The following is a 26,044-nucleotide window of genomic DNA, read 5'->3' on the forward strand; positions in this document are numbered from 1 at the left end:
AATTTTGCAAGTAGAGGTCCCAGCAGTCAGTTACTGTCTGGGCAGACCACGGGCAACATCTGCTCCGTGGACAGCAGTAGAAGCTGTCACTGACTGAAATGGCTCATCCTTTCCCCTAAGAGCTTCTGGTGGCTCTTCAATCTCAGCAAGGGAGTTTGTTCACTCACCTGCATGGACTTGCAGATACAGGGCACCAATTCAGGGTCCCAAAACCGCCATTATAATGGGAGATGTTGACTTTGGAAGGAAAGCAGGGGGGAAAGGGTCAAGCAACACGCCCTGCAGCGTGTGGGTGGGAAATGCTCCACGGCATAGCCTGCCAGCACCTCCCAACACCTCCCCTTCAGAAAGTCCTGTGGGGACTGAACTGTTCATCAGAGACACAGCCCTTACCCAGCCCTCCTCCTTTTTTATGGGGATAACTAGCAAGTGCTTATTAGGACTATTAGGAGCTTGATGTGAATTTGCTGGATCTTTTCCAATAACTATAAATACCCGGTCTATTTTGCTTTATTCAGTTCTTTTTGTTTTGCTGATATGATACTAGTTAAGGTTAATGGGGTTTGCTTTAATATTAGACACAGGATCACTTAACTACCTTTAATGAACACTGGAGTCAATGCATTGTGGAGTAATTCACACAGACATTGCCTCAGGTAAATCAACCGGAAAAATGTAAGCCAGTCAAATAAATAAATCTGACTGGCTGTAAATGTGCCAAATTTTACACCAAAATGTACTTGAAAGCCAATGTCTTAGCCACATCTAGGATATTAAAATGGAGGGTTTGGAGTCTGTTTCTTTTCAATTGCTTTTCCTTTTAATGTCCCCTGCACATCCCTCCTGTGCTGAAATCAAGCTGAGAGTGCAAGAAAAATTATTTTCACAAGTGTTTCTAATAGAAATAAATGCTTTACAGCTTTGTGCTTTTTCTTTAATTTGGAAAAAGCCTTTTTTTATACTGGTTATCTCAACACAGAAGTGTGAGAGACAAAGAGGAGAACAGAGAGTAAGAAGGAAAATGGAGAAAAAATAGAGAGAAAAAAGAGAGAATGAGAGTGAAATAAAAAAGTAAGTAAGAAAGAAACAGAGAGCAAGTAATTTAATCTACATTGGAGAAAAATATAACATCAAAATTCTAGTCAGGGCAATACACTGGTGGCAATAAATATTTATTAACCAGAAATAGGGAGCAGAGGAACCCAAGCAACTAAGTGAAGTTAAGGGTTAACTTACTTCATAGTTGTGCAAAACTATGCTAACATTAAAAGTGCTCTTACCTTGTAACAGTGAAATAGGGAGCCATGTACAGAGGAAAAAAACACTGTCCGCCTTCCAGATACCCTTTGAAGGAAGGCAGGCAATCTCCTGAGTACTGAATTCTCATAAAAGCAGGCAATATTTCAGCAATAAGGAATGACAGGGTGTTCATTATTGGTTATTAATGTTTGCCTAAATGGAGCATAAGGCCCAGGCCTTCGGGGGAGTGCAGAGCTCCCAGCATCACTTAATTACTGCCTCTTCTTAACCCAGCAATGCCAAGCTCCAGTGCAAAGCTCTGCTGTCATACACTCCCTGTATTATAGGAGAGTAATTCTGTTTGGCTGTGGAAAGGAAAAATAATGTGCTTGTGAAGGCTGTTGCACAGGTGACAGAAGTTAATCACTTTTCTCCCCAGATAAACTCCAGACAATACAAGGAATTTGACTGTAGCCATCGCTTCAACTTGCAAACCCTTCTCCCCATTCCATGAATTTTCAGACATTACACTACACCAGCATCTGGTCTGTGTAGCACAGACTGGAGAAAACTTCTAGGAGACAAGAAAGACCTTTTATTATTACTCATAAGGCTGAAAAGATTCTGGAATAGCCCTTTTTTTTTTTTTATTTTTATTTTTTTATTCCACCAAGTGTTTCAGTGCAGGAGAAAGCTCATAAGGATGTGCTGGCCTTGGGGAAGAGGCTGCAGATAGGAGAGGAAGACACGTGGGCAGGACTGCTTATCTGCTGAAGGCTGTTGCTACAGAAGTGGCACAGCAGGGCTAAAAAAGGTCCATATATTCTTTCCTGCTGCTTTAGGAAAGGCTGTGGCATCAGGTAAGGAAGCAGACAAGTAGGGAGTAGCTGAGGCTGCATTTCAGCAGAAGTGCTAACTCCTGTTCAACAACTAATCCAGTGCACTATGATTGCAAACAAGCACAATCATGGAAGGCAGATTATTAACAATAAAGCATAAATAATAAGGGGATCAAATAAACTTCTATTAACAATGTGTCCTTCTATTTATTTGTTTATATTCTGTCTACAGAAAATGTGATGCTGGACTGAGGATGGCTTAGAACAACCTTCTGGCATGAAGACAGCTACAAAGCACAAAATACAAAAAAATGAACTCAGAAAGAAACGAGAAAAAAACACAGCGTTTTCTTGGCACCAACAAGAAGCTCTTTATTTTTCCTCAAGTTTTCTTTTCTAAAAAAAAAAAAAAAAAGTGGAACTAAGACATTTGCAGAAATGAGACAAACTTTCTCTTCAGGTGACAATATTCAAGCAAGCATGTTGTTTTATTGAATTTAAATGGAAAGAAAAAAAAAGAGACAGATTTGGAATGGGATACAGTATCAGGAGAACTGAGAAACTGTGAACTTTCAAAGAAAAAAAAACTCCTTAAAACTGTGAACTGAGGAACGGATGGAAATACCATTTAAACCCTGATTACACTCTGTGTGTTCTTAAGGAGACATCATCATCTTTGCTAACTTGACAGTATTTAGGGAATGGTTTACAACATATCTTTTATTGTAATCTTTTAAGAAAAAACCAGAAATATTTAATTAGCTGTGACTTTACCATTTCTGTTCAGATGTCTTCTTGCACCTTCTTTTTTTCTAGACAGCGCAGATGTATTTGCAGCCAGCAGTCAAGGGCAGAAAAGATTTCTTTCCTTAATAATCTTTTGATTTGCCACACCCAATAAAATCCTTGTAGGGATAAAGAATCAACACAACTACCATCTCCCAGTCAATACCTAAAGCCTAACAGACAGTAATTATCAAAATAAGGAGGAAATCCCATATTGGGCTACATACCTACCCATTAATCAAAACAACAGAAATTATCTGCAGCATTGCTTTTCTGAAATAAGACAAAAGATGCCTCCTTGGGTTACACTTTGAACAGGCTATAATCAAAAGAAAGAGAACCGAGACTAACTAAGCCCCAGGAAGCCGCATTGTCCCTTTAACCCGCAGTATTCCCCATTTCCCATTAGTACTTAACATTTTTCACTATGTTGTGACTGCTATTATTTCATTTAACACTGGTTAATCTGTATCTGAGGTATATGGAAACCCTCTAGATGATAAGATTGGACAGGTTCCAGCGCTGGCAGTTTCCGAGCGTGCACACACTCGTGTGTTTTGATCCTTCCAGGAGCTCCCTGTTATTTGGCCTGCCTGCCAATTCGCTCTTGGATCAGCCTCTCGCTCAGCTCCCAGAGGGCGGCGGCCGTGGCGTCGCCCTGAGCCCCCAGCGAGGGCAGGCAGCGGCAGCAGTTGTTGAAGTACATCCCGCCCAGGCCCTCCAGCTCCGCCGCCGTGGCACAGTAGACGGTCGTGGCAGCTCCTTGTTGCTGGAATTTTAAAAAAAAAAAAAAAAAAAAAAAAAAGAGAGAGAAAAGAAAAAAAACTATATAAATATATATTTAAATATATATATTTTATCGTTGTAATTCTGACTGCAGCGCTTTGACGCTGTGTCTTATGAAAGCATCGCGGCTGACAAGGTAAACCTGCCTGGTGACGAGGCTGGAGCCCTGCTGAAGGCACTGCCTGCCTGCCTCCTGGACACTTATTTACCAATCACCTCAATGAGGCTTTTTTTTTTTTTTCCTTTTCTTTTCCTCTTAGAGCAAAAGAAAAGGAAAAAGACAATCCTGAACCACAGCCCCAGGATCAGGTCTTTTGCCCCTTTCCAGTAAGAACCTGGATCGGCAGCAGGGGATGCCCAGGCTGCGTGTTTGGCACCACAACTGCTGAGCTGGGTTTAAAAGCAGCACCTCAGAACTTCCCTTTGCAACACAGAAAGCACTTACTGCGTGTCTGGGCACCCCCACTGCCCAGTCCCAACCCGCAGCGCCGGCTGATGGATGGATTTCGTTTGTTTGGGTTTTTTAAACCTCTTGTACAAAATTAACCTGGGCACTCCAATTAAGGCCTATCATGTAAAGTGCAATCGGGATTGGTGCCAAACCTGCCATGGATCTTTGATCAACAGTTTCACCGTGGCAGTCGTCACTGCTGCCACGGAAGAGTGTTTGTCTGCTGCAGGCAGAAACAGAGGCTGATTTTGCAGGGGCTGATTTTGCAAAGACTCGAGTCCTTCCAGTGGAGTTTTGTTCTCTAACAACCATTCCTCATAATGCTTTAAGAAACAGAGTGAGTAGATTAGAGGCTTTTGTGGATCAGAAGTGGTTTTTTTCTTTTCTTTTTTTTTCTTTTTCTTTTTTTTTTTTTTTAATGCGAAGTGAACAGGAAGAATGAGTTTCTCTGAATTTCTCTAACAGAAACCTGGAGATGGAGGCCACAGGGTTGGGACAAGCACCCTGGCACAGGCAGTGGGCTACTCCCTGGCACAGATAAAAAATAAAGTGCCAGAACAGCTGGAGAGAGGGCAAGAAGCTAGTTTGCTTTGTAAACTGTAATTAAAAATAATAGGTGAGAGCTCATAGCAAAACACAACACTAATTTAAAACCGATAGAGTTTATCTGGCATCTTATGATTATTTATGTACATCTTAGTCCTTTCTGTGGTAACTAATTATGAGCTGATAGGAATCAGAATAAAGAGGCTGCCAAGTGCAATTGAAAAAGTAAACGAAGAGAAATTAGTTGTTGCCGCATTAAGATAATTTAATGGGAAAAGAGAATAGGCTTTAATCTCTTGAGATTTTTCCTTCAGTCCTTTTTTTTTTTTGGCCTCTCATTGACACAACCAAGGAAATTCAGGGTGGTGCTAGGGGGCCAACCTGCAGAAGACCTCTACTTTGGATTCTCATCCTTCACGGACAGGAAGCAGTTTTAAAAGCCTCGATTCTCCTTATTTGAGGCATCTCAATCTTTTAGCGGCAAAGAAATGCACATTTGTTTGCAAGATATGCATTTTCCTCAGCAGATGGGATTAAACTGATAATGATGACTCCACAGCTTAGAAATGATCTCCCACCACAAGGTAAACCAAAACTGTCTGTATTAAGTATTTTGAAAGGCCTATATTTATCAACAGACCAAAATATTTTTAAAGTTAGTATAATACATAGTAATCCTCTTATTAAACCAATATCTTTTTTGAAAAAAGAGAAAGTATCTTGAAGGTGGTAGCAGAAATGGAAGAGAGTTTTACCAAAAATAATAATATTAATAGAGAACAATAAAATTTCTATGCTCATTTCAACTATCCTATACTATAAAGTATAGGTATGATCACTGTATTCAGCTGTTTAGAGTGATTCAAAGCCCCTAAAGAGTATTATTAGTTTTTTGCAAGCAATTCAACTGGACTTTTATTAGAAAGGTAAAATTAAACTAAATTGCTCAATGCAGAGCGAGAGCCCTTAAGCTCTTGCTGAAAAGCATCAGTCCAGCCAAGCTAAACTCAGCCTATCTCTAATAGAATTAAGCTAATTCATAAAATGGAAGTTTATCAGTTGCAGTTTAAAATGCAACCCAAACAATAATTTATATCTTTTCAGATGAGTCAAATTTGATGACGTTTAAACAAAATTCTCAGCAGACAGAAAAACATCCCAGAGCATAACAGCAGTGCTTTATACCTTGAACACTGACACAAGCTAGACTCTAAAAGAAGGGAATAGTTTTCCCTGTGTGAGTATTGGATATTTACTTTAAGTGATAAAAGATTATGTGGCTGGAAGCCCAAAGCACTTTATCTTGCGATGCCTCCAGTGTTTTGCTGAGAACTGGATGTCAGCAACGTGCCATTTGCTTTTTTGGCTGTGTGTATCTTTACTTCTTTCTAAATGTTTCAGTCGTGTTGGCTGTTTTGGAAGAGGAAAATTCAATGGTTCTATCATTGAAAGAAAAGTACCTTTCTTATTACTTAAGAGAAATGCAGTTGTATTTATACCTTCCTTGACAGAGGGTAAAGCTTCAGTATCTCACAATAATGGACAGGCATGAACTCATCTAGCCTAGGAGAATTCTTCAGACAGCAAAACTACACAACAGAAGGTGAATCCCAGATTCTCAAAGCCAGTTAAGCACCTCATTTCCTTTGGTGAATGTGAGCTAGCTGCATTCAGACACTTGAGAATCTGCCTAAGTGACTTGTCCAAGGACAGAGGGGAACGAGTGTCACAGAGTCACAGGAATCAAATCCCACTTTGGGTTGGGGGGGTATCAAAGGTCTCTAGCCCAACCTCCTGCCTGAAGTGAGATGCCTAGAAGCCCCATATATGCCATGCTGAACAGCAAGGTCCTCAAGGGATAAATTCCTCCTTTACATCTACAACCCAGATCCCACAAACCTCTGTGAAGAGCCAGAGCTGCAGATAACTGCAAACTGCCTGCACTGCCAGCCATGCCTTCCTGGGCTGAGAAACTGCTCTGCTTCTCAGTAAATATTGTTTATCCCTCATGAACACAGTCCTTTGAATGACATCTTTATATACTGGGCCTTATGACAGTTTAGTAACAAGTTTTAATTTTTTGCTCATCAGCTTTCCTGTTCACATATCATCAGCATACGACAGCAGAGGATGTTAGGGAATCTAATTAGTAAACAATTCCATACTGCTGATACAAGATGAAACATTCTTAAACCGATAAAAAGAGCACTTTAATCACTGTTGAATGACTTTCAATGCCAAGCGGTTTGTGCCATGTCAGAACATAATTTGAAGAAGATTAGAGTACTATATAAAAGAATTAATGTTAACAACTTCGTTAAAAAATGTCTTAAACAATGAGCCTGTCAGTTGTCACAGACTCTCCCTGATCCATTGTGATTAAGGGCCCCCCCTCCCAACAATTTCAGCTGATAAACAATGCTAAAAGCGCTGGGCAACCTAAACATTTTTTTTCCATAGGTCCGTCAGTTGTACAGGGTGCTAATCACCAGAGCTGGGGTCAGCCTTCTTTAACCTGCAACAAAGGCAGGGGGGTTGCAATAATGAATACACAGGATAAAGAATTTGTGAGAAGCCCAACTGAATCTTTAATCATGCCTCAATGCCATTTCCGATCCAGTCAAACATTTGAAAGCTGCTAGGCCAGCACCACGCTATCAATCTTTCCAGCGTACGTAAAATTACCCAGGAATCTTGTTTTGGATTAAGTTGAAGAGTGTCTTAGTAATAAGGGTTCATCATTCTCTTCCGCAAATCATTTGTCAGTTTTGTAATACAATCTTCCACTGCAGCAGGGTGGGATTTATACAGCAGTTGCTGTTTATTTATAGTTGAGGCTCAAGGATCTAAATTATCCATCCTTCTAAAACTCCTTTGTTGAGTTGAAAATACTAAGTAGATACTAGTTCATAGGCATTTATTTCATAACTGCTAGCTGTCTATTTGTAACTGATGGCACTGAATACAAATTGATGTTGAATATCTTAGCAGTAAAAGAAAAGGGGTTTTTGAGATACAGGATATGGTAAAACACTCATTAATGTGGATAATACATCTGTTAGTATTCTGAGATACCATTTATGTTCCTGATAAGAAAACATATTACACAGTTAATGTTTAGTTTTTACATTTGCCTACTTTCAAATGCATGTTTATTTTCTAAAATTAGACTCCTGTTCTGAAGCAAGTTTACATACCTAGCATATAAATAATAGAAACAAAGCCATAACTTATCTGTATATTTATCAACTATGAATGAATAGGATCCAGTCTAAACCCTGTTAAGAGCACAACACTCAACATTGCCTGCCAGGGAGGTGGGATCAGCTTATTTGAAAAGGAGGGCTTTATTTTCTTATGAAAAATTAAGGATAAAGGCCAGTTATCTTGCTAGCTTTAGGATAAGTTGAGCACAGAGCAATTTAAAAGGTGGCCAAGGGAAAGAGGTGAATTCAAAATGACATGAGAGGCAAGTAATTGTGACAAGGGCCAGATTCAAAGCAAGCAGCTCAAGTGAAATAAAAAGGCAAGTGCTTCCTTAAAACTCTTCAGGCCGTTCCTGTTATTCATATCAGAACTATTAGACAAAGCCAACACAACCCTCCCACAAAAATATCAGATCCACACAAAGGCACTGTAAGCATACCATTTGTAGCTAAATAACTCATTACACAGCAGTGTGAAGATGAGGTAGAATCATAGAATTATTAAGGTTGGAAAAGACCATCGAGTCCAACCACAAACCTAACCTAATAACCAAGGTAGTATGAATATATTCCAGAACATGAAACCATTGGGGTTTGCCATATCTTCTCTGTGTCTCTGAAAAGCACCCTGCACACACAGAATATGTATGCGTTAGTGTCCTGTAAGAAAATAAGATTCCTTGATTGCTTTTTCGGCCAGGAAACATGAAACTGAGACCTGCCTTTGCCATTTTGGATGAGTATGAAACTGAAATCGTATCTGCAGCTAAAAAAGTAAAACTTGGGAGCTGCCAAATATGATCTAAAACGCCAAATCAGGCTCAGTTGACTTCAGGTCCTATTTCCACCCAAGTGCCAGCAGGAAAACGTGACCTGAACTGATGCTGTATTTACAGTCTTTTCAAAGGTCTCACCGAACCACATCTAAACCAGAGGTTCTCAACCACCTCCCCTTCCCCCATCACCACATTTAAACCAGCAAAGCATCTCTTAGAAGATAATACAACGGATAAACCAAAATCTATAAGGTCTGCTTTTTCTCCTCTGATGTATTCCTTTTTCAACTAATTCCCAGCTACAAAGACTCAAAACTCCATCAGCTTCTCTACTTGCAAAGCATAGTTGGTTTCAAGCTGTAACTTTTCTTAGTGTCATTAAAACCCTTACACATTTACAGTATTCTTTACATACATTATAGGAGATAAGTGTGCTATGTTCTTTGAGTAAGGAAACTGCAGTAGTTCACGAAAGAGGATTTGTTTTCAACTGCTGAGGCATTAAGACCTAGTGATTATTTCAGCTATTCAGTACATGCAGCTATATTTAACTTACATTCTGGGTTTTAACTTTGCAAAAGAAATTCTGCCCATTGTAATAAATGTATTTTGATAATGCACCATGTTGTTTGTGTTATGCAACACCCCGTATGTTCTCAATTACAGCAGTGACAGAGCTTGAAAACTTCCAACCTCCAACATCCAGTGTCAAACAGATTGTCTGCAATCACTCCACAGGAGAAAAAAAAAAAAAACCAACAAAACAATACAGGACGTGAAGTCAGAAGAACTGGGTTGATTTTATCTTTTTGACTTTTCCTTCCCTAGTGAGCTTGGACAAGTCACTTCAACTCCCTGTACCTCACTTTTCCCAGCTTTAAAATGGGGAGAGTACTCTTATTTACCCACCTCACAGGGCTGTTGTGAGGAGTAGTTCACATTTATGGAGTGCTTTCATGCTTACTGTGGAAAAGCACTGTGTAAGTATAAAGTGTTATATTATAAACCATTGTTAAAATGTGTAGAAGATGTACAACAAGGTTGGCAAAATAGCTGACAAAAATGTAATTACCTTTTAAAATCATGCCTATTTTTCTCTATTGTATAAACTTAGTTCTTTAACCTGTAAAGCTGTCTGCTCCTCCAGACCCTGTTCCAGCCTCTTCCCTCTCTCACCCTGTTTCATTTTGCTCAGCTCACAGAGAACTTGGTAAAACTCTTACCAGCCAAAACACCACTGAGTTATCAAAAAATGGATACTTTAGAGGGAATCAGTCCCTAAAAGGGCATTCATCTCTTGTACCCTTTGCATATGCTAGGCAGAGCCATCATGGGCATACCAGAAGTGGGATTCAGTTGCCTAACATGGATCTTAAGACATCTGAGCTGCCTTAGGATATCCCACGTGCTCCACAGCTGTCTCTCAGAAGGGCACATATTTCCCATAGGTCTGGTATTGTATCTGCCAGCCCCTCACAGATATCTCAGCTAAAACCATACAATGGTTAAGACAACAGCAGGCTGTGCAATGTAAATGCTTTTACCACAGCATCTGGGAGGGAGCTGGTTCCCACAGGCAGCACCGTATTACTTTCTTTTCCAGTATCTTATTAAAGTCCACAGTCAGCTTCTGAAAATTGTGTCAAGGCTGACACAGAGCTATCTTAAGCTCCAAAAGCTGTAATGAAGCCTGTGGCTTTCTCTTGCTCCACCAGCTTTTCGGGGCAGGAGCAGCAGCACACCTCGCAGGCTGCTGGCCCCGGCCTCTTTACCCACTCCACATTTCCACGCAGATCACTGCTGCGTGTCCTTGTCCTGCCCACTGAACTCCTGTTCACACCTGATTTACACTTTTAAGACATCACTGCTCCACTGAAGTGGCAGTTTTGGACACTGAATGCAAATATCTATGATCTTTTCTTCTCACGGGCTGGTAAGGAGCAGTGGTGTGATACTGCATGCTCATTTCCAGATTTGGGAACATTCCCTGAGGAAAATTATCACTCCTCATTTCGGAGCTTAATGGGGTAAGGGTGAGATCAGGTTGACCATATGATGCTGCTGTCCATTCCTTCCCCCTGCCCTGTGTGCCAACACTGGCCAGGGCAGAGAGAAGCAAAGTGCATATAAGGGACAGTCCTTGGGCATCCCAGCAGCGCTGCTGGGGGCTGATAATACCTGAAAATCCCTTCCAGCTCACTTTCTGAGCTTTTGGGATGCACATTTATGCAAACACGAGTCCTATCACAACTTGTTGGCCGCTGTCAAAATGGAAATCCTACGGAAAATGTTGGAAATCCTCCTGAGACACATAACCTGCCAGCTGAGGGAGGATTCTTCCAGGCAAGGGTAATTTGAAGAGTTGAGCAAACAGGTTGTTGACAATAAACATATCCTGCCAAAAAGAGAGATCAGATATTGCTGCTGCAACTAAATCATCAGAATTGGTCTGGCCAGTGTTTGGGCATACGTAGATGGGAGTTCACTGAAGTCACTTCTGTTATTAACTTATGCTGAATTGAAATGTTTTATGTTTTTAATGTACCTAACTTTAATTATATATATACTTTATATAAATGTATGTATACAAATGGGACTGTATATGCTGTATATATTTATATAGCTTTTTAATACTATTACTAGTTCAAATTTAGACTTTTTCATATTGCAAAGAATGCCACTGCAATGCTTCCTCCTTCATGCACAGATAGTTTTTTAGACTGATTTCTATTTCAGACATGAGTGGAAAAAATAATCCCCACACAACACAATGCTTTTTAAGCAAGTGACCTTTTGGGACAGACATTTAACAAGCTGTTTGTTTAGGTTTTGAAGATAAAAGACTGTTTTTCATCTGTTGATACACACACATATGCACATACAAACACTGACACACACACAGTTCAATAATACAATGCATTGAAAAACCACAGGGTGTTATGATGGGGAAGTACCATGGTAAGAAAGTAGCTACTAACTCAGTCTTCCAGAAACTAATTAAGGGAATGTATTTTGCAATAATACAGATCTAGCAAACAGGCCTCTAAAGTCTAGGCTTAGAGCTGTAAGCCAGGCACTCCTGTATTATGTATGTGTGATTTTCATAGATAGCCTGCTCTAAAGTGTGCCCTGTTAGTGCATCTTTCAGGCTCAAAGACACTGGCCTTGTTAATATTTCATTTAGTACATACTGTAGAGTCTCATTTATATTACTTCTATAATTAATGGTGATAGCTTAGGCACTGCCTTCACAAGGAGAGATCCCTGTATGTTGGTCGATGGATAATGAGAAACAATAGATATTTCATTCACCAGCAGCTTGTTGCTAGTTAGTAGGAAATTATCGTGTGTACTGTTGCTTTAATTGCCAGGGTAAATAATGCCGCCGCTGTGTTAGTGAACATTTTAAAGCACTTGATGCAAATAGACTAGAAACAAAACACAAAAAAAAATTACCTTTATTATGCTATACCTTAGCATAGGGAGTTAAAAAGGTATGTCTTAAAACATTTGCGTTCTATCATGCAAATATATCTTAATATGCATGTGCTGACTATTTAACTACTGTATTTTAGGAAATACAATTATGCTGCCTTTCTCTTCTTCTATGTAGACTGTAAATAACTGTAGATCTTTCTCTTGTTTTCTCATGTAAATATATGTAAATATTAACAAGCTATGCATGCTGATATTCTAGGCAATTTCAGGTACTTTTATAATCTGAAGGCATGTACTTGAACTGGTTTGTTAAAAAAAAAACACCAACTCTCTCAAATCCTTTAAAGCTCATTAGAAATTAAAGATTTCTTACTAGTCTGGTTCCTTCAATCTCAGTTGCTTTTTTGTTTATTTTTTTCCCCTGCTCTGCCAGTGTTGTCTCCCAAGACCTGCCACCAAGGGTGGGGGTATTCCAAGGCTGTTTCCCCCAAAGCACGGGGTCCCCTCTCAGGATAGGATTCACTCCCCAGCCGAGGATGTGGGACATTTAGATTCAACACCATCCCGGTTTGCAAATCTCAGCAGAGACTCCGAGAGGGGGGAAGTCTCTCCCCTTAGTTCTGACCTCTCCCTCTGTTTAATGATCACAGAACCATAGAACAGTTTGTGTTTTAAAGGAACCTTTCAAGATCACCTAGTTCCAACTCCCAGGGACATATTCCACTAGACCAAGTTTGATGATTTCTGCTTGGTTTTCTCAATCCATAATCCATCAAGCCAGGATCTAACACCACCAGTGCTAGGACTGGAACACAGTCAAGAGCAGCCCCCACGTCTGGTTGTGCTGCAGTCTGGCTGCTCAGTCAGACGTGCTCCTCTGTTTGAACATGCTCTTTATGTTTCTCTTCCAGCATGCTTATGACTTTGACAGACTGTGAAAATAGTTTGATAAATAGCTTGATAAATTTCTCCATCTCTTCCCTTCAGTGCTGTAACACTGTTTGTGGGAGCCTTTCAATTGCAGGAGTGTGAACAAAAAAGAAATTACCTAAAGCTTCTAAATCAAGTCAGCTCCTGCATACAAATTTGGAGACAAGGTTTCAATTTACCTCTCTTCGTATTTTTTTTTGTTCCTGTAATAAATGAAGACTTCTCTGAGGAAAAGGGTAAGAAGCAAAAAGAGATGCATTTATACTAAAATAAAGCAAAGGAGAGGGGAAAAAAAAATTTCCCTTTGCATTAGCTATGGAAACTAAATGCAGTGACAACTTTTTAATTGAAAGAAAACAGCTTTCATGTCTGAAGATGTTTTTTCCAGAGCAGATGCATGAGAATAAACACATTAATTGACAGGATCTTCATGACTTTTTAAGTTCCTCAAACTTATCTTAGTGTCTGGGGAAGATCTCTTTCCAGACCTTGAAGACTCTTTTAAGATGAATGTTTAAAAAGCTGAGCTGACATGGGCATTACATTCAAGTGCAAGCTGTACTATTCTTTAGTAGAGGGCGTAGAAATGGTTCATAGGATTATTATCTTTCTACAGACAAAACCCATTACCTTCACACTAGGAGGGAAAAGCTAGTTTTTAACTTATATAAAACGGAATCAATTATCAATATCTTTGCATGGTTTCCCAGCTCTGCTGGAGAGCAGTCACAGAGCTAAACACACAGAGCCATTTGGCAGAAGGGCTCCTTCCTACGCTGGGCTTCTTGTTACACCTTTCATTTAATAAAATCACATCTGCAGAAGCAAAAATAAGTAGCAACGATTTGTATGCAGGGCTCCCACCCTGAATGTCACAAAGGGAGACAGGAATCACATTTGCAGACCGATCACCCGGCTACTGTTGCTTGAGACTTCTTCCCAGTAAAAAGTGAACAGGCGGATAAAAAGCAGCCAGCGATGCAAAGTCAGACACAGCAGTGAACAGCAGCACAGGTCAGAGCATCCATACATACAGCCTGTTGTCTTTGCTGTGGGAAAAAGTGCCCCTTCAGCAAACCTCCACCATATAATCCTCGCCATCCTGCCTCTGAATAATCCTTTTGCTGGCTTTAACAGTGGCTTTTCATAGGTGCTTGTGTTTCCAGCAAGAAAAGGAAAGCCGGAAGGTAAGTGGTGGCTTTTCACGGTGAAGAAGTCCCCACATGCCCACGGTTTTTAAACTGCAACAAATAAAAGCCTCATGTCTTTCAGTAGACGATGTCTAACCTAGCTCAAATCTGTGTTCCTTCAGCAGAGAGATGGATAAGGCCATCCTCAAAGAATTGTGTCCCCAGCTACTTCACTAGCACAGGTAAACTCAGAAGCACATAGAGGTGCAGTTTGTGCAACATATATAAAACATAATACTCCAGAAGCTGGCAGTGGTGTTTGGGAAGGAAATGTTCATTATTAGACTCTTATCTGTTTATCCCATTCATGAGATCTGCTTCTACAAAGCTCATAATGATAAATGGCACATTTGCAAATTATCTTCTGAGTGCTGATGAGAAATCAGCAACCTGCGAGTTACCGTGACTTTGAATGAGTACACGCCACTGCAAGTCTCGTTTGCTGAGACGCCTGCCAAATGAGTGCATTAGTATATTAGGAATCTAATAAATTGACTAACAAGCATTTGATGAAAAATAGCTGTTCCATCCGTTACAGTTATCATCACCGCCAACAAGGCTACTGGGCTTGGGATTTTGAAGGCACCAGCTGCTGATAAAAGAGTTGTTGCTGTGCTGTGCCACGGTCTCAGCAGCATCTCCCTCCCTCACTGTGCATCGTTACAAACTCTCAGCAAGATATAGGACCTTCTTTACTTAAGTTTTCCTCTGCCTCTTCATGACACTTATGAGGATTTAAACCATTGCAGCCTTACTCAGTCCTATCTTTTCTCTTTCCACTGCAGAAAGTAAGATGCTGGGTTTCTCTCTCTGGAAAGGAGCTGGAGGAGACACTTTCTGTTCAAACACTTGAGACTGTTCAACATTCATAATGTATAAAATTTAAGCTTGTTAATTATGATCACAAACAGGAGACTAAAGGACCGAGCAGGCTTTGGCTACATCCACATTCAGCAGAAAGCCACCTCATTATTTAATGTCATGCAATCAAATTAGTTTCAGGAGCCCAGCTCAGACTCCTACTTCTAACTCAGGATCCTTATGGAAAAAATCAGAAAATAAATCTTCATACAACACTTCGCTTGTGTCATTCACTGCTTTGCTGGATATTTAGGAAGACCAGTTCCTTTCCTGAGTAAAACTGATCAGCTCCCCTCATGCAAACATCCTCCCTGCCTGGGAAGGAGCAAGCAACCGCCACGTTCAAACCCACGGGTCCTGCAAAGCAGAAACAGGGTAATTAAACCCCGGGGGTTAACTGTGTCCAGAGCCCTGTGGGAAGGTTTGGCCGAGCTCCCCAGCAGCCCCGCACAGCCCACCCGATGCACTGTGGGTGTTTGCCACTCCTCCCGCCCGCGTGGGGACAGGGCAGCACATGGCTGAGCACAGCTACGCTCTGTCCTGGCAAAGCCCGGTCGAGTAAATTATGTCTTTTCAGGATAATTAATTCCAGTAAATGCAATATACCCTTACATTCAAGTTTCAAAAATCTTCTCCGTGCCGCTTAATTTCTTTAAAGTAGAGAGGAACCCAATTCATTACACACGCCCATTCATCGTCTGCCGACAAATCCCAGTGAGCACTTTAAAACTACACACGCGTAAGAAAAGCTCCTTCTGCACCTTCCCAAATTGCACTGCAGCTTTTACCTGAGACATTTGCAAGATCCCCCAACTCTGTCAACAGTCGCTCTCCAGTTTTGTTTAGCTTATCATCAACAGACTCTGCTTTTGTGAGTGGACAAGTCATTTGAGTGTGCACCACAGTTATAATGGCCTGACTGACAGCTCAGCCAGATAAACACGAGAGAATAACAGACGTAGGAACAATCTGGGTATTCATTTTGTCCGTTCAACCGGGTTGAAAGGATTTGCCAGCCAAGGGCACAACACTTCAGGCTAATTTGCTCAGCCAAAGCGCTGCCGGAGTGTAAGGCTGCAAGCAGATGACTGATGTTGGGGAGATCGGCGTCCCCAGATGAGGTACTTATTATTCACCTCTGCCTCACGGGAAATGAAAGTACTACTTATTCAAAGCATCCATTTGAAAGAGGAAAACATATAGAAATGAACTTTGTTACAAAACTTGAACCCTTCTCCCTGTTTCCCCACTTCTGCATTAATTCCAGCTTCTTGTCCTCGTCCATGTGGACCTGCACACTGCAGTGTTTCTGTTTTCTTGCTTCTCCTTTCCTTCTCAAATATTTTCCTTAGCCTTGTCTCCTGCAGTTTTGCCCCAATATCTGACACTGGGGACCTTTTCTTTGCTGTTCATCTTCTGTTTTTATGCTATAGGCACTCAGCTCTGCAAACCTCAGGGGCAAGTGGGTGCCTGGGATATCCTGGCTGCATCTCACATGTTGACTGCAATCTTTAGGCCACTGTTAGCCCCAAGGGGAGCCATGTGGCAGCAAGGTGCTGCATCAGTCACCACTCTGTTACAGAGCCAAGTGAAGCAGGGCCAGTGAAATGATGGTGCTGTCCTTGTTAAGGAAAGTTGTGTCTTGCACATTTTAAGCATCCTGCGTTTAGAGTGACAGAGCTACAAGTTCACCTGCTAATCACGTAAAAATAAATGATGGGTAGAACAGCCAAGCTTGTACTGAGAAAAGGTAAACACTGCTCTGACATATTCCCTCAAGCGAGCAAACAAAATAATAACAGTTTGCTGTGGAGGTTTGCAAGTTTGCTCCCATTAATTAAGTTCCATTTTCCAGCACCTTGAGTTTTAAGACGTTTTCTCCCAGATTGATTTCAACAACTCTTTCTCCCACTGAAAAGCAAAGGCAAAAAGCACTACTCTACCAGCTTCATCCAGCTGTGGAGCTGAGACACGAGGTGTAATGGGGCAGAGGTAAATCCCTGAGCATTTTAGGAGGCTGGTGTCCCATCAGAGCACCCACAGCCCGAGCATAGCAGGCTGGGAACAACGGCCCTCACAGAGGTGATGCACTAACAGCCTCAGACACATCACGGGAGGAATGCAAAGTGCACCTGACATTTCTTTTGATCTACTCCTAAGAAGCATTAAAAGGCACATTAATGTGCTGCTTTAGTGCGTGTTCAATGTGATAGTTGGAGACATAACTGAGCCTTTCACAAAAGTCTAATTGGGGAGAAGAATAAACTTATTGTTTCCTTCTCTGGACATGCACTCTAGAACATAGGCAGAGTTGACATTTGCATGAAGTATGTTGCTGTTTTGCATTTTAAATACAGGCATGCTAACTGTAGGTTGAATGATCACTTTGACTATTATTAGGAAATCAGTACATGTCCAACAATAATTCTACAGATGTAGTAACTGATATTGCCCACTGGCAGGTTATCTTTCTCTAATGGTGAAATTCAAATGTGCATGTTTATATATACATACATATATATATATATATAAATTGCTCATTTAAAATATCAAGTGAACACTTATAAAGTATCTGAGCTCCTACAGCTTTTTTTCATGCAATTGTTTGCTATTGCCCATGGAGACTATCACACACAAATCATATTCACATTTAGTAGCAGTTTTGTGCATTGAGCTAATGATACTTCTTGACCTCGTCAGACTATGAAGCACCTTTTCATCTCTGTGGTTTCAGTTGTCATGTTAAATTCCCTTTACTCTTTTTTAAGACAATCACACAATGAATAAACTGCAACAAACCAAGAAACAAATAAAAAAGAAATGTAAAAAGAGAACATCTGTACCAAGGCTAATCAATAGCAGAACAAAGAGAGCAAAGAAAATAAGAAAACCAAGGGCTAGTTGCACAGTAGAGGTAAGGCCAGGAACGACATTACTGGGTCATCCTAAATATTGCTGAAGACTACACATTCCTAGTTCCTACTCCTATCAGCTTGGGTGTATGTTTGTACATCTGGTCAGACCTATGTTCCACTGAACTCTATTTTCTTCTCTGGGCAATGCTCTGTCTTACATCTGCTGTGCTGATAATTTATGTGTCTCTGATCAGCTCCCTCAATGCTTTATCTCTGGAAGGATTAGAGGGTTTATGCTGTCCTCTTCATTTGTCTGCAGCACCTCTTTCCAGCCTCAGCCAGGCTCCTTGGACAGCATCCTCTGCTGCAGTACTAATGATGCCAATGCTGCTGTACTAAGACATGCACTGCTTAAACTCTTTTGGCAAAAGATAGTCTAATTTGAGAGAACCATTAGCTTCCTTTTCTCGTAGCTCTCACTCAATCTAGCTACAAAAATTGCAGTGCAAGGGAAGAGGGGGCTGAGACACAGGAGCTCAGAGAGCCTTGCTGCTCAGCTCAGATGTCCTGGCACCAACTGAAAAGCAGGAACCTGCAAGACCAAGGCACACCAAGAAAACAGCATCTCCTGATCAAGTAAAGCAGGTAGTTTAAAAAAAATTCCAAACTACTCTGGGTACTTAATATATGGATGCCATTGTCTGCTGGATCATGCAGGTGGAAACCCCAGCAATTCTGATCTTTCTGTATGACATTTATGAAAGTCTGTTCTAGCTGGTACCAACTCAGGATTAAAGGAACTCCAACTCCAAGCCCATACATGACACTCAATGCTTCAAAAACAAAATTTGAGGCTCTTCCTATCCCAGCTTTTGGACATCCTGCTCACCACAAAGCTTTCTCTGAGCTACTCCTCTGGATGATATTCAAGGTAGACTCTGATGAACCCATCCTGAAAACTGAGGAGGGAATTCCACTGGAATTTCAATAAATGGTTTGTCCTACCTGAAAAATTTTGAAATACGAAACAAACGTATAGAAAATCCCAGGATTTCTGCCAGAGTCCACAAGGATTTCATACGACTTCCTTTTAAATTATCTCCTTAACAGACCTTTAAGAAGCAAATGATGTTGGAAATTTAGCTTTTGCAATATTTGGATCTGCACCCCTTTCCAAATATGCAGCCAAAGTTTTCCTGGTGGAAGACCTAACAAGTTCCATCCAGAGGTCAGGGCAGAGGAGGGGCTGAGCACAGTATCTCCCCCCTGCCCAACAGCAGGAGGGAAGGGGGACATGCATTTGCTGAGCCTGGGGGGCACCTGGGATGGACAGTTGGAGCTGCATGTACCTCCACAGTGTGAGTGGGCACATGTGCTGTCACTCAAAGAGAGAAACACATTATTTTGATGGGATACACGTCTCTCCTTCTTTCTCCAACAGGAGGAATGGAAATGTGTCTGGCTTCCCAACCAATGCACAGAAGGTCCTTTCCTGTTGATACCAGTCAGAAATGATGGTCTGTAACGAGATCTCTATCACCTGTTTTGCCACAATGCCATATCCTGCTAGGAGGATATTCTTTTGACAATAAATTTCTATTAAACTTCACTATGCTCTTAAGTGGCATAATCTTTTTCAGTTGGCAACATGTGAAATACATGTTCTGTCCAACTGCTGTGTTGGAGCTCTGCAATCTAACCCTCCTTACACACTTTTGATCACTTTTTTTTCAGTCCAGTTAGATTATAGAAGGGAAAAATCACTCAGTGGCATAAATGATAAATACCTAAAGGATATTTAGCTCTTACTTCCTGGCAAGTCCAAATGTGAATTTGCTGCAAAATAATGAACTTAAGTGACCCCTGCTGACTTCTCAAGGAATGACATTCCATAGGGAGTCCCATCTGTGAAACAAATGGTTCAGGTACAAAATTAAACCCTTTGTCTCAGCTCTTTGGACTTTTTCTTGGAAAAGAATTCTTCCTCAGAAAGTTACTGGGGATCTGAAATGGTACAGCAGTCTACAGTTTTGGCTGATCCATCTAATCATGGAAAAAAAGGATAAAAGGTCAGATTTGAACCCTTGCAGCAGACAGACACAGTTAATTTGTTTTTCAGGAGTATTATCAGTTAAGCATAGCTGGAATCCGAACATCTTATATCTGCCCACGTATCTGGCTGGTGCCTCCTGGCCTTCTGTGTGATGTAAGGGGCTAATAAAACGTGGCAGCGCTTGATGTCAGATAGTTTGTCTCTGCCTTGTTTAATCACTCTGAATGGAGTGATGCTCAAGCCCAACTTGCACTCACTATCAGTCTGCGAGAGGACTGCTGAGAGCTACTTCTCAGCAATCAGCTTGAACCCTTGGCAAGACATCTGTCAAGTACACTTTAGCATCCCCACAACCTCGAAGTAAGAGAAGTGGCCTTCTCAATTTAGATGCAATATTAAAGGCAGTTGACAGAAATCTTACATCCCGCTGCCTTTTCTCTCCAGGTCGGCAATTCTGATCCCATTAAAGTCAGTGGGAGCCTTGTCATTGACTTCAACAGACCAAACATTACAAACATAGTGTTCAAGATGGAATAAACACAACTGGGTAACTCTCAAACTCATTGAAAACCTAAAATCCTATTAGGTTACCGAGGTATCTTAATACTCAAGAGACACTTGAAACTGCAGAGGCTCAGGCATTTCACACAAAACCCAGGATGTGTCCAAATGAGGTGGCAGCATTGCTATTGTGCTCATTAAACTCTTAAAACACATGAGTTAGGCTTTCAGCACAAATCATGGTGTTAGGTCTAGTTGACTATAGCACAAACTTGATCAGAATATCTACACTCCAAACAAAAGAACTGCAAGATCAGATGAACTTTCTCAGACTTCTCATGACCTCATTTGCAGTGGAGTGGGCTACTGGTTGATACAACTTAATTTCAAATGCAAATGTTTATCCAGTAAGAGAGCACACTTAAAAAAATAAACCAAAAGAAAACCAAAGCAGAAAAAGTGATCATCCAGCTTCTTTTTCTGTGTTGGTGTTTACACAACCTGAGATATCACATGTGCTGAAAATTACTGGAGAATGTGTCATAAAACGTATTAACAAATCCCTTCAGAAATGTATACGCTGCAAATGCCTTAAGAGCATCCAAGTATTCTTGTAAAGTGCAACAGCAGACAGGCTTCCCTTTTAATTTGTCTTAGACTAGGTGCTAGTGCAAGTTATGACCAAGAATTTAGCACATCCATTCAAATTACACCTAAAGCACTAAATCCAGCACAGCAGTAATTTTCTAGTCTTTCATACTTCCCAACTTAATGAAAAGAGACGTTAATGTCCCAACCATAGATTAATTAGATGGAATCATTAAGAATTATTTCCCGGTATCTTTTTGCTAATACACATATTATCATTGAACACTACCAGCCCTGTTTGGAAGGTTAATGTTATTTTGGAAGAATATTTACAGTATCGGCGATCGAAAACCCAATACCTAAAAAAATATTTTCCACCTGCAGCTATCTGTCATCCATCCCACACAAGCTTTTAAAGCTTTCCACTACCTGTCAAAACACAGGTTTTGATGCAATAAAGACTGTAATTATTGAGCATTTACAAGAAATAATATTTTCCCTCTGGTACGTGTTATAACAGTTGTTAACATGCAAGTATGAATACTAATGCTCCAAGCCCACCTATACTCTTCACAAATGATAAGGATTTTTTTTGGAATACTGATATAAAGGCAGGTATAATAAAGGAGCAAGATAAGACTGAATATAGGTTTTGAAAAGTAAAACGTCAATCAGAATAAGGTTTTTAGAGGCATAAGAAGTTGATTTGAAGTAGAGTTTGGAAATAAAGCTGACAATTAGATCCAGGGATATAAACAGCACTTCTTTTGTGTTGAATTGAAAAAAAAAAAAAAAAAAAAAAGATCCTTTTGCAACCAAAATACAAGGCTACAAGACGTGTGAAGGAAACAATACCGAGGATGCATCAAAACAGCTCTGCAGATACCACACTAGCAGATGGCTTAAGCCGGCTGAATTACTGTATAAACATTTAACTGAAAGTTTGATTTTATAAGTGTGGAAATTATACAAAACAAAAAGAGAACGATTCTAAGAAGCACTTAAATTAGTAATTTGTTATTTTCTCTGCTAAGATGGCATAGCTCTGCTGCCTTGGGAGAGTCCTTTGGAGGGGGAATTCTGGAATCTGTGGAAGAAATTGCACACCGTAAAAGGGAACTCGTATGAACACACAAAACTAAGCAAGGCACTTAAAGGTAAATATATACCTTTCCACTGATGTTGCAGCTCGAATCCATTCCAACTGCAAGTTAAAAAAAATCTACCCAGCCCGCCCCACTCTCCATTTCCTCCTTCATGTCTAGATAACAAAGGCTGCATCTCTCTGTTTATATCTCAGTAACTTCTACAGCAACCGCTTGTCGTGTTACTTGGGCTCAATTGTAATATGTGGGCAGGAAGGGCACAAGAGAAAAAGGCTCTTTGTGCATAGATATCTTCAGCAAATACCAGTCAGAAGGCGGAAAGGCAAAAATATACAGGAAAAGGGAGAAGAATTAATGCAGAAATAATGTGGCTTCTTGCTACAGAGTATAGTCTGGATAAAATAGAGCATCCCTGTTGAATTGATGGGTTTGGCCTGATTAATGCTGAGACATGTGTCTCAGTTGAATGTTTTCTATCATTTTTGCAAAGAAATAACAGGCAAAACAGGAGGCTGATGACGGGCATGGGGTTTTATCCTGCTTTACTGAATGTGAAAACAATCTGTCCTCAACATTTTCCAAAACAGTGACAATTTTTTCTTCTCCCTTTACCAGTGATTAGCCAGCCTGAAACGGTTCTAGCCCTGAGTGCCACCACAGTGTCAAACCTGGCCCTCTGAACACGGTGTTTCTGCCACACTGGCGGTGTTGTCTGCACAACATCCTCTTCAGATGCTCCACAGCAAGCACAACCGCAACTGCTGCTTGTGCTGCAGATATTTACACTTCACCACTCTGAAGGCCAGATAACTGTTTTATATTCCTTGCTTCTGTAAAACCATAACTTTCTATTCCAGAACTGAGATGGCAATTACATCGGGTGCAGATAGTACTAATAAAAGAGTAAGACAGCTTCTTCCTCAAAACCTCTGTTTTCCCAGCTGTCTGCATTCCAAATTCCCCATTTGGTTTAATGATCAAGAAGAGCTAATAACTTCTCCCTTTAAGCAGTTCCATTGTGCCAGGAACAAAATAAATTATCATCCCACTTACATCCTAAAACAGAACAGTTTCTCATAACTGTTTCATCCTGATCTTCACTTTTTTTCTCTTCCCATGAATTCCCTTGCTTATATCTCCTTTCCTTCCAGTCCATCTGTTCCAAACCAACAACTCCTCTGCTTGGGATTCTCTGATATCATAACATGGAGAATCTGGAAATCAAACTGATTTTGGAATTACTGTGGTGGTTTAAATCCACCTCACCTTGCTGGGCAGGCTTTTTGAATCTTATGATCAAAATGTTTTTCTATGTTATACCTGGTGTTGACCTCAGAGACTGAGAAAGGTAAGAAATCCCCTTGTTGAGTGCAGGCCATGGGCAGCTCTGGTCTCTGATCCCATGGGTGATTTAACTAATTAACTGATCCACTTTGTCAAGCTTTCCTCATCCTTTTCCTTTCTGTTCCCATTTTCTCTAGTCTTTCTAACATTTCTCTCTTACATGAACTCATCAAGCCTAATTCCAGAAATGGATTCATGATTTGTAATTTCTCCAGCTTTTGGCTATGAAATGAAGAAGCTGAGGTCTGTTTTCAGTGTCTTGGTAGCCAAAAAAATATTTAAAACCTTATTTTAAAGAAAATAGACTCCAACACTTCAATTCAATAAACCAAAAATCTATGTTAAAATGCAAAGAAAACATTTGCTTGAACATTGTGACAGAGTGATGAAGTTCCACGGTATTGTCCACATCTAACTAGTATTTGATGAGAAATACATTTGATAACAGGATGGACTTCCACTAATCAAATAATGATTGATGTAGAAACATACTGCTAACAAATGCCATTCTTGCATATTCTTTACTTGTTTAATCAAATTATCTCTAAATAAACAAGTGATACACAGACCTAAAGAGAATATTAACCTGTAAATTGACTGTCTACCTCTTCTCTCCTTAAGTGTTGAAATTGAAGGGCAGAATTTTGTCACGACTCAGTTCATAAATCATAATATAAAAAGAATATTTAACTGGAAGTCCAGGGATCCAGCTACAGAGAGTTCAATTCAACAGACTAAACTTTTTTATTCTGAATGACTTTAAATACCTTCTCTAGGTACTTTTTGCCTGATGTTGTACTGGAGGAGTTAAAAAAATGTTAATGTGAAAAACTGAACTTAAATTCTCATGACCAGAGACATTAACAGGATGGTCATTCACATGCACAAAAAGTACATTTAAACCTTTCTTGTTTCCTGAGATGATCAAAAAAAGAGAAATTCATATGAACTTTGCATTTTGGAACAAGCACCTCCACGCAAAGCTGCCTCTCCCTTTTAGGATAATAGAAGTTGGTACATTTCTTCCATCTTTGTAGGAGCTAAAATACATTATTAAAACCTAGAGTTCAGTTACAGTGTCGTAAATCACCACCGCTATCCAGGTTCTAAATTTTAATTTCGCTTCAATCAGAATCAATTATTCCTCTTGCCATCCCTGGCTTCTCACTCGGCACTGGGGAAGGAACATCAGGCGGTGACACTGCTGCCGTGGGCCCCCATGGGCTGTCCCCAGCACCTGCCATCAGCTACTGCTGCAGGGAAATCATTCAGCTCCATGATCCCATGGCCTGGGCTTGGGGGCCAGCCTGGCTGGCTGAGCTGCCAGTCCCAGCCGGGACACAGGGCCGGAGTGTGCGGCGTTAGCTGAGCTGTGAACTCCTGCGACGTGCAGGTTCAGAGGTAGCACACATGGGAACAGACAGAGGCGTAACCACAGCCCTATGTGCAGTGACACCAGTGTCATCTACATGTCACGTACACTTAGAAATCTCTCTTGGCAATTGAGAGCGACGAAATCCTGCTGTACAAGGTGCACTGCGTGTGACAACCGAAATTACAAGCAACATCGCCAAACCACGCTTTGAAAAGCTCCCGTAATTTTTAACTGATTGACAGATGTTTACAGAAAAGACACGCTTTTTTCTTACAGTATGAGCATACAGGGTAGAAAACAAAGCCCTCATATTTCCAAACAATCCAGGCCACAGTTTAACAAGTAAAATAGATGTTGGGTACAGAGCGCAGGCAATCCTGACTTGTGTTGGTTTCCCGCCCACGCTTAGCTGAGTCATCCCAGGGGCTCTGCGTGAGTAACTGCTAACCAACACGAGGACAGCAATGAATTCCTCCTCAGTTCAGAGCTTAAATTCAACTTATTCTGAAAGCAACAACTACGACAGCGTGGGAGAAAACAGGATGCCCACTACTCTGCCTTTTGTATAGACGAAGAGATAAAGGAGGAAACCAAAGCATGATGAAATGATGCGTGTTTCTCATTAAGAAAAGTGACAATAGCAACATACTCTTAAAAACTCTATTAGAAACATGGTGGAGCCTTGACCCAGATAAAATTTAGCTCATTCTGAACATGAAGAATATTCTCAGCAGCAAGTTATGGAGAGGGTATTCTCCTAACTACACCCTAGTTTTGTTGGGGTAAGGGCCTCAGTGTCATCCATCTGCTCAGCATCAAGCTCTTGGGGCATCTTGATATCTCTAATGTACATTTATCCTTCATGCTGCCACATAACCAGGAATAATCACCACCAACTAAGAAGGGTACATTTCTGTGGGTAGATGATCTGGCTGAAATTGCTTTGGGGAGCCAAGTTTGATGACGTAGAGCATGTTCCAAAGTCCTTTACTGGCTCCTTCCATGTCACTTAGAGATATCAGAACCTCTGCCCCACATTCTGCTGCTCATCATTCCCTGCCTTCCAGCAGGCATGACCCTGCACTACCTGCAGCCCTAGCTGCTCCCCTAATCACTCAGATGTTTCAGTTAAAGGCTGCCTTAGCAGAGACCTATTATTTAAACTGCTGAAGAT

General features: G+C 40.8%; 2 protein-coding genes across 4 annotated transcripts in view; one reads left to right on the forward strand and one right to left on the reverse strand.

Annotated features, from left to right (window-relative positions):
• The window catches only part of MAF (MAF bZIP transcription factor), a 185,173-nt gene extending 182,473 nt beyond the window's left edge, over positions 1-2,700 (forward strand). For 2 of the 3 annotated variants that reach the window (XM_050311261.1, XM_050311265.1), the window contains one exon: positions 2,311-2,700. Coding sequence is in view for 1 of the 3 variants with exons in the window: in XM_050311265.1 (XP_050167222.1) it covers positions 2,311-2,341 (31 nt within the window). In the remaining 2 variants the exon portion in view is untranslated. Of the gene's footprint in view, positions 1-2,308 lie in introns of all 3 variants that reach the window. The other variant, XM_050311263.1, reaches the window with a different exon arrangement.
• WWOX (WW domain containing oxidoreductase) overlaps positions 2,471-26,044 on the reverse strand; it is a 472,482-nt gene continuing 448,908 nt past the window's right edge. Inside the window, exon 9 of the mRNA XM_050311260.1 lies at positions 2,471-3,633. Within this exon, the coding sequence (XP_050167217.1) occupies positions 3,445-3,633 (189 nt within the window). The 3' untranslated portion in view covers positions 2,471-3,444. The remainder of the gene's footprint in view (positions 3,634-26,044) is intronic.

The sequence above is a fragment of the Myiozetetes cayanensis genome, unplaced genomic scaffold, assembly GCF_022539395.1.
Source record: "Myiozetetes cayanensis isolate MyiCay16 unplaced genomic scaffold, myiCay2020 scf16, whole genome shotgun sequence".
Classification (NCBI taxonomy): Eukaryota; Metazoa; Chordata; class Aves; order Passeriformes; family Tyrannidae; genus Myiozetetes; species Myiozetetes cayanensis.